This window comes from Denticeps clupeoides, chromosome 2 (genome assembly GCF_900700375.1).
Source record: "Denticeps clupeoides chromosome 2, fDenClu1.1, whole genome shotgun sequence".
Lineage (NCBI taxonomy): Eukaryota > Metazoa > Chordata > Actinopteri > Clupeiformes > Denticipitidae > Denticeps > Denticeps clupeoides.
The window spans coordinates 14,423,817-14,434,223 of record NC_041708.1 but is presented as its reverse complement, the minus strand read 5'-3'; the positions used below and the strand labels follow the sequence as shown (position 1 = coordinate 14,434,223).

At 43.8% G+C, this 10,407-nt stretch overlaps 1 protein-coding gene across 1 annotated transcript; it reads left to right on the top strand.

Moving 5' to 3' along the window:
- The first annotated feature begins 1,368 nt into the window (after positions 1–1,368).
- On the top strand, positions 1,369–7,219 carry LOC114784255 (uncharacterized). Its single transcript, XM_028969513.1, has 2 exons — positions 1,369–4,315; positions 4,497–7,219. Exons 1-2 carry the CDS (start codon positions 4,243–4,245, stop codon positions 5,141–5,143), a joined length of 720 nt encoding a protein of 239 aa, XP_028825346.1. The 5' UTR covers positions 1,369–4,242; the 3' UTR covers positions 5,144–7,219.
- Positions 7,220–10,407: the final 3,188 nt, after the last annotated feature.

Here is a 10,407-nt window from a genome sequence, read left to right as displayed (position 1 = left end):
TGGTGTATATCAACCGGCAGGGCGGAAACCAGCAGGGACATTTACCACCCCTCTCCAGGTCAGCTGAATTTGTGGGTCTGGCCCGTGAGAGGCTGAATTTGGACTCGGTTGGTCTCCCTGCCTGGGAGTATGTATGATAGCAGACGCTATCGTTTTCAAACATTGGTGCAAACATAGATGGGTTGTGCCCTTTGTGTGTTTGGTTAATGATGTGTTATGTTTCCTGCAGGACATGTTGGACAAGGCATTTTCCACTGTAAAAGTTAATCTGGCTGCTATATCAGTGTGCCTCATGGGGTTTGACAACGTGTCTGTTGGTAAGCATCCTCTCATGTGCCGTTTTATGAAAGGTGCCTGCCAGCTCCGGTCAGCGTGTCAGCTTTTAGTCCCATCATGGGATTTGCCCTGGTCAGATGTTCTCAGAGCCTCTCTTTGAACCACTGGTACATGTGAGTGTGAAACTCCTGACCCTTAAGACAGCCTTGCTTCTCGCGCTGTCCTCAGCGAAGCGGGTGAGTGAGATTCATAAATAACACTGCATTTATTCCCGAGGTTGTTAACTCTTCTTATAATTGTAGCACTGTGGAGCTGAGTGCTTTTTACCCCCTTCCATTTGCTTCAGGAGAAGATCGGAGGCTGCATTGTTTGTGTCTAGTACGTGCTTTGCGGATTTACATGGACAGAACCAGAGTGGCCAGCTGTTTGTGTCCTGGGCTCCTCCATACAGAGGTAAGCCTATCTCATCTCAGCGTTTATCGCGCTGGCAGGCAATCAGCATGGCCTACCACAAACGGGGTCTCCTGCCCCTGCAGGGTCTTAGGGCTCATTCCACTAGAGCCACAGCTACCTCTTGGGCTTTATTCAGGGTGTTTCTGTACATATTTGTGCTGCTGCTAGCTGGGCCACACTGCACATCGCTGGGCCATCGCTCGTGCACGCTGTACTTAGTGTCGGTGCTGCTGATTAGTGTCTTTCCGGCTTCGCATTGATCTGGATGGAGGTACTTCGGAAATCATGCAATACGGGAGTTGGCCATATCTTTCCCATAGTGAGATACAGAGCGAATGTTTGAAAGAGAACGTTAGGGTACTTAATGTAACCCCAATTCTCTGATAACATGAGTGAGATATCTCACCACTTTCCCCTCCTTGCATTTCGCACGGGGAAGAGCATGCTAGAGAAGGCCGTTCCAGTGGACTGCAGAACCTGATATAGGGGATATATTCTGGTTCAAAGGCGAGTGTCTTACCCACTAGGCTACTACCACCTGAGCATAACAATTCATTTCACTTCTCATCAGGAGGCTTCGAGAGGGTGTCTCCCTCTCAAAGCCTCCTGATGAGAAGTGACATGAATTGGGGTGCTGACGAGAATCTAAAAAATTGCTGCTGCTCATGGACACAATGGCTGTAAGTGGGGTTTGAACCTGTGACTCTGTAGCATTTCAGAACTTGCCTGCGCCTGCTGGGACTCATGGCCTCTACTGTAGCGGTGGTTCCGCTGGGTCTGCTAAACATGAGGGATTTTCAGCGCTGGTCTCAGCTCTGCGTCTCTGTCCATGCCGGCACCTCGGCCGTTCTGTCACAGTGTCATAGGACTGCCTCATGGCTCTCCACTGGTGGCAGAGGGTGGGCAATTATTTGTCTGGCACGCCACTGGGTGTCATGCCTCCCTCACATGCTGGGGTGGGGTGCTGTGTACGAAGGCAGGGCGGTCAACAGGCTTTGGCCATCATGGCTTCAGGACGCCCATATAAACTACCTGGAGTTGTTGGCAGTTTTTCACACTTTGGTGTATTTTCTTCCCCACCTGCGGGGCTGTCATGTTCTTATCAGGTCAGACAATACAACCGCGGTGGCGTATATCAACCGGCAGGGCGGAAACCAGCAGGGACATTTACCACCCCTCTCCAGGTCAGCTGAATTTGTGGGTCTGGCCCGTGAGAGGCTGAATTTGGACTCGGTTGGTCTCCCTGCCTGGGAGTATGTATGATAGCAGACGCTATCGTTTTCAAACATTGGTGCAAACATAGATGGGTTGTGCCCTTTGTGTGTTTGGTTAATGATGTGTTATGTTTCCTGCAGGACATGTTGGACAAGGCATTTTCCACTGTAAAAGTTAATCTGGCTGCTATATCAGTGTGCCTCATGGGGTTTGACAACGTGTCTGTTGGTAAGCATCCTCTCATGTGCCGTTTTATGAAAGGTGCCTGCCAGCTCCGGTCAGCGTGTCAGCTTTTAGTCCCATCATGGGATTTGCCCTGGTCAGATGTTCTCAGAGCCTCTCTTTGAACCAACAATGAACCATTGTTGCTGCTCAGAGGACTAACATACAGACAACACGCAACGTTTACTATCCCAGAACATATACAAAACTGTCGACTTGTCATGAGGGGACTGGAAAAAAATCTCTCTCATAGTCAGGATCAGGTCCCATGGCAGAAGAAGGAAGTACAATGGATTGGGTCACATGAGATGATGGACATTCCCGGTGCAGTGTGGTCTTTGCTTAGAGACAGCCACCATGCAGAGGTGGGACTGTTGGCAATCTTCCACTGGTAAGCATATGATAACGTGGATGAACTGCAACGTAAGAATATGAAGGCTGGCTCACCTTGCTCATCGTCGGAGTGCCGTGTGACTATCAACCAGCATACGTTGATGTGATAATCAAGCACATTAGATCTCACCCAGCAATGTCTAAAAGGGTTGTAACTTTCGGCTTTGCATGCCAGATGCACAGTGAAATGCTCCTGTTGATGATGACCTGATGCTGACAGGGATATAATAGAATGACCTCCCAATGCTGGAGGTGAGAACAAGGCAGTGTGTTTCAACACAGAGCATGTGGCCCCTGAATCTACCATAGAGGAGACTAAAGTGGACTGTATCATCAGTTTAAATGTGGGGAATGCTTTGAAAGCATTATGAGATAGGTGAGCATATGTATGTGTGTTCGAAGTGTTCAGAGGCTATGCATCATGTTGGAACTCTGGGTTCAGTGTTATGTCTGGCGGCTGCGTATGTGTGAGTTGGAACTGTGGGAAGTGTGTGTTTGTTGTTATGTTTGGTGGTGTTGTATGTATAGAGTGCCAGTGTAATTGAGGTGGGATAAGAGAGTGTAAACATGTAGGTGGTGGGGTGTCACTGTCCTGTTCTTGCATTGTAGAATTTGGATGGGTGGCTGTTCTAATTGCAGTGTCTGTAGTCGTCTTCCACACCTCCACCCTCAGTCCGGCGAGGGTCTCCCGGTGCCTACTGTGGTTGCTGGGGACATTCCGTCATCCAGTATCATTGTTGTCCACACAGGTGGTATGCATCCAACCCCCAAACACCACGGAATATGCGTCCACGCTATAGGAACTTTCAAAATATTACTATCGAAAAAAACAACGATATAGACGATATAGATTTCCCCTCTCCGCGCTCGCCCCGCTCTTCATACAACACTGGCAGTCACACAACGAACATCAGTTTTACGAATGCCCTTGAATGCACCGCTAAAGACACACTACAGAGACAGCAGAGAAATTAAAAAGAAAGAAAATGAGTGCGGGATATAATGCCAAGACATAAATCATCTTCCATTAGTTGGAGGTATTTTGGATTCAGAAAAGACGATGTAAACCAGAGTGACGCGTTGTGCAGGTCGTGCTTAACAAAAATTGCGATTAAGCAAGGTAGCACAACAAACATGTTTCACCACCTGAAACAACACCATTGCGTGCTGCATGAAGAGTGCATGACAATGAGAGAAACACCGGGGACTTCTCAGTCATCCCAAAATAAGCCAAAGCAAAGTTTGATTGCTGACGCGTTCAGTAGCATTACACCGTACGAGTCGACTGTGTCTGTACACCGTACGAGTGTCTGTACACCGAAACATACCACATTGCAAATGACATGACAAGGCTTTAAAAAATGGTTTGGATGCTAGACAAGCGTTATAAAATACCATCCCGAACAATTTTTAATCAAGTGGCCATTCCGAAACTTATAATGAGTGAAAAATGAGTGTTGAATCCGAGCTCCGTGAAATCGATCATTTCGCCACAACCACGGACCTGTGGACAAGCCGGACAACTGAACCATACATAAGTTTAACAGTCCATTTTATCACAACAAACTTCGAACTCAAGACCCGCTGTCTGCAGACATCATTCTTCCCCACGGAGCATACCGGGGATAATATAGCGGAGGAGAGGACCAACAAGTTTGCTTGACAACTGATAATGCATCGAACATGATAAAGGCTATGGAGGTGAATGGCTGGATGCGCCTTCAGTGCTTTGGACACAGGCTACACCTGGCAATAGGTACGTTATGTTTATTTTTCATAACTTTGAGACAGAGAGAGAGAGGTCTGTCTGTGTGAGTGAGTGAGTGAGTGAGTGAGTGAGTGAGAGAGAGAGAGAGAAAAAAAGTCTGCATTATTATTTGGTTATTTAGCTGTTGTAATATAATCATGAATTATTTTTGTACATCTATTTTTCCAAGAAAACGCAGTGAAAGGTGACAGCCGGATCAGCCGTGCAACAGGTGTCTGCAAAAAGTTGGTGTGCGACTTCTCACATAGCTGGAAAAAGAGAGTGGCACTTGAGAAAGCCCAGAAGCGCCTCAACCTACCAGTCCACGAACTCATCACTGAGTGTCAAACTAGATGGGGGTCTAGGGTGCTCATGATTAACAGGATTCTGGAGCAGCAGAAAGCACTCCACAAGGTCCTCTCAGAGGACAGAAACACCCGGCACCTAATTCTTGGATATCAAGATCTGGATGTGCAGGAGTCAGTCAGCAAGGCACTGGGACCACTGCTTGAACTCACGGATGCTCTGTCAACTGAGGATTACATTAGTGTTTCACACATCAAACCAGTACTCAGCCTGTTTAACACAACCATCTTGGCACCAGAGGAGGGTGATACAGACATGACCAAGTCCTTAAAAAAGAACATTTTGGAGTACTTCAACAGCAAGTATGAAGAGAGAGTTTCACAAGAACTCTTGGATCTGGAATCCTTCTTAGATCCAAGATACAAGACACAATACATCAGTGTCAACGACATCCCCATCATCAAAGCCAGACTGGTGTCAGAGATGAAGATGATGGAACACAAGTTAAAAATAATGGTTAGAATGGAGTAAATGAGAAGAGTTCCTTCCATTTAAATGCATTATCTTACATTTTAGTAAATATTTAAGTTTAAATTTAGCAGAATTGTGTTGATCATACAGTAATGATCTAAAACTAATAAAATTCTTTTTTCTTGTTTGTTCTTTTGTTTTTACTATTTTCTAGCATTCTGTTGAGTGCAGAGAGACCAGCTCTCCCTTAGAGAGAATTTTTAGTGCATGAGGCAACATTGTGAGTTGTCAGAGGGCCTGTCTGAAGCCAGACATGGTTAACAAGCTAGTGTTCCTGGCAAAGAATCTGTAGAAGTTGTGCTGCCTGTAACTACCTCTCTGTTAGTAGCAAATGTATTTTCTGCATAGTTATGTGATCTTTTGAAGAATATAAATGTTGCTCTTCAATGTTCCACCAGCTGCTGCATTTGATATTTATTGTTAAAGCAGAGCTGCAGTAAAATGTTTGATTTGTAATTTATTTTTTTGGTAATTTGTTCATGTTGATGACTGGCAGTGAGTTCTTAAAAATAAAACTACACTTTCCACATTTTTTTGCATTTTGCTGATGTTTTTATTTTTCTTAGAAATGCTTGGTTTTCACCGAACCCGTAGTCATATCGTATCGATATCAAGATATCTGGCATGAAAATTGAGATATGAAATTTTGTCCATATCGTTCAGCCCTAGTCCACGCCCCCCTCTGCAACCACGCCCTCTTCCTTGGCCATGCCCTTCCACCATAGGACCCTGGGACACCATTGACAGGAGGTTCAGCATAGCTTGATACAGCTTAGAGTTTTTAAGTTTCTTTTTTTCTGGATGATGTCCTGCCCGTGCTTTGCATGGCAAATGAGTTCTTTCAGACGGACCCCATATTGCATGCCCACGTACAGCTAGTGAACTTGGGCTGCCAGTTCTGATTTCAGTCCTTCGATGATAATGGAGCAGAGTAGACGTTCCCATGGTCCAGGTTTATCACCGAGATTGGCGTTGAAACTCGTTCTCGGCTGAATGGATGAAGTCTTCAATGGTTTCATCAAGACCCTCAATCAACTTTCTCAGTGCTGTGATGTTGGTGTGATGGGGGAAATGGATTTGACATCCCTCTGCCAATCATTCTATGGAATCACGATAATTAACATTGTCGCCGTGTTCCCAGTCTGGGTGCTGAGGCTCATTCTTGAGTCTCTATGGGCAGAGTTTCGGGATGGAGCACACAAGGATCGTCTGGAGACATTGCGGAAGCCTGGACACCAGTGGAAGTGGTAGAAGTCACAGATGAATCTTGGATATGTGAGGCATGTTACGTCCCTGGACGTATGCTCCCAAGTGTTCTGTGTGGCTTGCTGTGTTTTTGTGTCCTGTCTCTTTTAGATTGACTTCATGGGAGGAGTTGAAGACTACCAGCTCCACCTACCATCTACCTATTGGTCACCTCCACCTGTATAAAGACACTTCAGATGGTGTTCGGGAGGTCCTTACTTTTTTGGGAGGTCCCGAGGGTCCATGGATATCTGCAAGGAGCTCTGTTGGGGATCTTATTTGTGTGTCTTGTTGCTTTGTGTGATAGACCCTTTGTTGTTAGCCTGTGTTAGCCTGTAAGCTTTATGTGACCTTTTCGTAAACTTTTGTGCATGTTTGAGTTATCCCCGCTGGACCCTTCCTTTAGGCTGTACTGATGTTTTTATCTGTGCTGAGTCCACTGTTTTATTGTACCTGTTGGCTCACAGTAAATAAAAGCACTTATTGAATGCATTGTTTAGTTAGGTGTGTGTAACAGTGGACCTCCTCCTCTCCACAACCTTGTTGCGTTTCTTAGACCCCTAGACTTAGGAACATAACAGGGAGGACCTGAGGCGGGAGGAACTGGGGGACAAGAGTCCGGATCATAGTCCACCTTTAATGGCATCAGTGCCTGTGAAGCAATAACACATGGAGAAGGGCGTGAGACCTCACCACCCTGATAAGGCGAAAGTACTGAAGCGACTGGGTTTTTTCTCGTTGTCACACCGGTGGCCCACATCCTTGTAGCAGTCCCAACAACCAACCATTTCTTTAAAACATATCTTTCTTTCCCTACTTCTTGCATCTCCCTCCCACAATGACCAACTTTTATTTTGTTGTTTCCACGTGTCAACCGATCTTGACTACACCATCTTGTAACTCATCAATCTTTCCCATTCCTGGGAAAGATTCTTTCCACTGACAATTTCTGACTCAAATGCAAACTTCCCCCTTCAGGAACACCATATTTATTATATCCCAAAATATTGTTGTATTGGTGAAAGTGAAGTGAAAGTGATTAATTGTCACATGTGACACACCACAGCACAGCACCCAGTGAAATGTGTGCAGCCATGACAGGCGCTCGGGGAGCAGTGTGTGGGACGGTGCTTTGCTAGGTGGCACCTCAGTGCCACCTTGGCGGGTCAAGATTCGAACCAGCAACCTTCTGATTATGCGTCTGTTGCCTTACCTGCTATCCTGACTTATCTCCCATGTTGCAACAAGTTTTACCAGCAGGACACCTCCCAGCTGGCCTTTCTTCTCCCAGCCAGCCTTCTTTGGTGTTCTATTAAAGAACTTTTCCTCAGACCCTATTCTATTTGCTTTTCCATACTGTAACTGAAGCAGAAGATTAAGCTGACCTCCCAAAAGCACAAACTGATTCCTGCAAAAAGTCAAAACACACAGGTTTACATGCATAAAAGATAGAAGAAAAAGAATGCAATTTTCCGTCATACTCTAATAAAAGCATAGGAAACATCATCAATTTCCATTACAACTTGATTGCAAAAATATTTTTAAAGCAGAAAAAAAACATGCAGAAACTTGAAGTTAAGTCATTGCTCTGATTTCAGAATGTCACCTTCTCAGAATGGATGATGAATAATGTTATTTGTAATAGTTATTTATTAAGACAGACATGATCATGGACAATTACAAGAACCAAAAAATGGGAAAATAGTTCTCTAAGAGAATCATTATACTGTTGTATGGAAATAACAGTCTAAATAAAGAAGCTGTCATCATCAGGAACCACTTGTAGGCATTAAAGTTTGTTTTAAGTTGCTAACTAACTGCTCACCAATAATATGGATTTGCTGCTTCCTGATTTATAAAGAAAATTACAGCTATGTTGGAAAATACTACATATATTACTTTAAAATTATGCAAGACTGAGAGGAAATAAACACTTCCAAATACTTTTCCTTATACATTAACTCTCTGCACATACTTTTAATACATAAACAGGGCCATGGCTTCATTTAGCTGTGCTTGTTATCTGAAACTAAATGGGCAAAAACTCTGGATTTAATTATCGTTCATCTGGATTTGAAAAGAAAACCACTGAGGAAGATTATTTTTAATGCTGACTGTTTATTAAAGAAAGCAAACAGAAATCCCAGCAGATGGGAAATGTTCCCTTTACAGAAATAAAATGGAAACATGTTGTGCCAAAATAATCAAAACCCAAAAAAATGCAGAAAAACAACCATTTTTGCAGATGGATTTTGGCTGAATATTTATGTAGATTGATTGTGTTTTACTTGGAGACTGGTGCAAGCTACAGGCCCCTAAGGAAGTGATCCATAAAATCAGACAGGTAATGAAAGACTGCCGAAAAAAAACCCTCCATAGTCAGAAACACAGAGGACACTGGCCTAACCTCTAACCCATGTTTCTATAAATATCATATGAAAGATGGCTCCTTAGATGAGAAATAGATCAATAAAAAAACATCAGGAAAGCATTAGTAGAGCATTAGTAACAGCAAAAGTAAAAGTTATTGTGATACACAGCACACACAACAACATTTGTCCTTTTCTTTTAACCCATTACCCTTAGTGAGCAGTGGTCAGCCATGACAGGCGCACGGGAAGCAGTGTGTGGGGACGGTTATTTTACTCAGTGGCACCTCAGTGACACCTTTGACGGCTGGGGATTCGAACCGGCAACCTTCTGATTACATGGCCGCTTCCTTAACTGCTAGGCCACCACTGCCCCTGACGTTTTGGCACCACCCAACAATGTATCCAGCGGCACCACCCCTATTTTTAAAAAATAAATAATGCAGTTGTTCATGTTTCAACATTTATGCTAGAATGTTTTTCTAAACGACATGTCTGTTTAAATGTAGCAATTTAAATGGTATTTAGGTTTACAAAATGAGGATAAGATCAAGTTTGTCACTGTAACTGTACCGGCTAATAGGGCTGTAGTATAATTGAACAGCAGAACATTACTTTGATACAAAAAAAATCTACATTTCTACATCAAATCAATCTCGATTTCCCCTACACACCTCACTCCCTCATTCTGATTTTAATCTCATCTTATGATCTCAGGGGGGATGGGGTATGTGTGCGTGTGTGTGGGGTGGGGTGAGGTGGGGGCGCAGACCACAAAGGACAGTGTTGGGGCAGGGCATCTATGCAGCAGGCTGCCAGTAGTGCTTGTGGGACTGAGAAGGAAACACTTCTCTACGAGACTGACTAGCCTCCCATTGAATGTTCAAATATAAGATACACTGTACAATTTTTCCTGACCATTTCCTGTTGTGGCGTAAACACAAACATTTATTTGATTTACCTCTATTAATAACCTTTCTCCCTGTTGATCCTGTCAAGATAAGTAGGTGAGACCACATTAAAAAGGTTTGCTTGTGTCTGTCACAGCTGAATGAGACGAGATTCACAGTGAGGCGAAAGCTTACAATGGGGAAACAAATTCCAAACAAATTTGATATTCTTATGACCATTTGACTGTGGGTCGTGGCCTGGTCGGGAGGTGATTGTACATCATGTACACTCTACAATGCATGACACATGATCATGCTGTGATTTGGGAAAACAAAACCGGCTCTAAAATTGCACAGTGTATGCATACTCGAGATTTTTAGATGGGCGGTGAGTGGGGATACCAAGCAGGGAGTCAAGGAGTGAACAAGGGGGAAAACCTGCCAACTAATTTGTGCCTTTTCCAGTGGATTTTTCAACTACTGTAGTAAATCTTGTCCATATTCAGTTTGAAGGTAATATATAGATTTTTTCTCAATTTTTTAGAGAGGGCATTGCCCCCTCTTGCCCCAGCATAGAGCTGGCCTGTGTTTGAGTCTTCTGTCTGAAACAGCTGCTGGTCTTAGAAATCACATAGAGGTCAGTGTTGGTAGACATACGATAATTATTGTATTTGTCCAATTTCACCATAATTCCATAATTCCTAAAATGTATGATATTTTTACCCATTAATTTTTGTTATTTCATTAGCATGACAATATA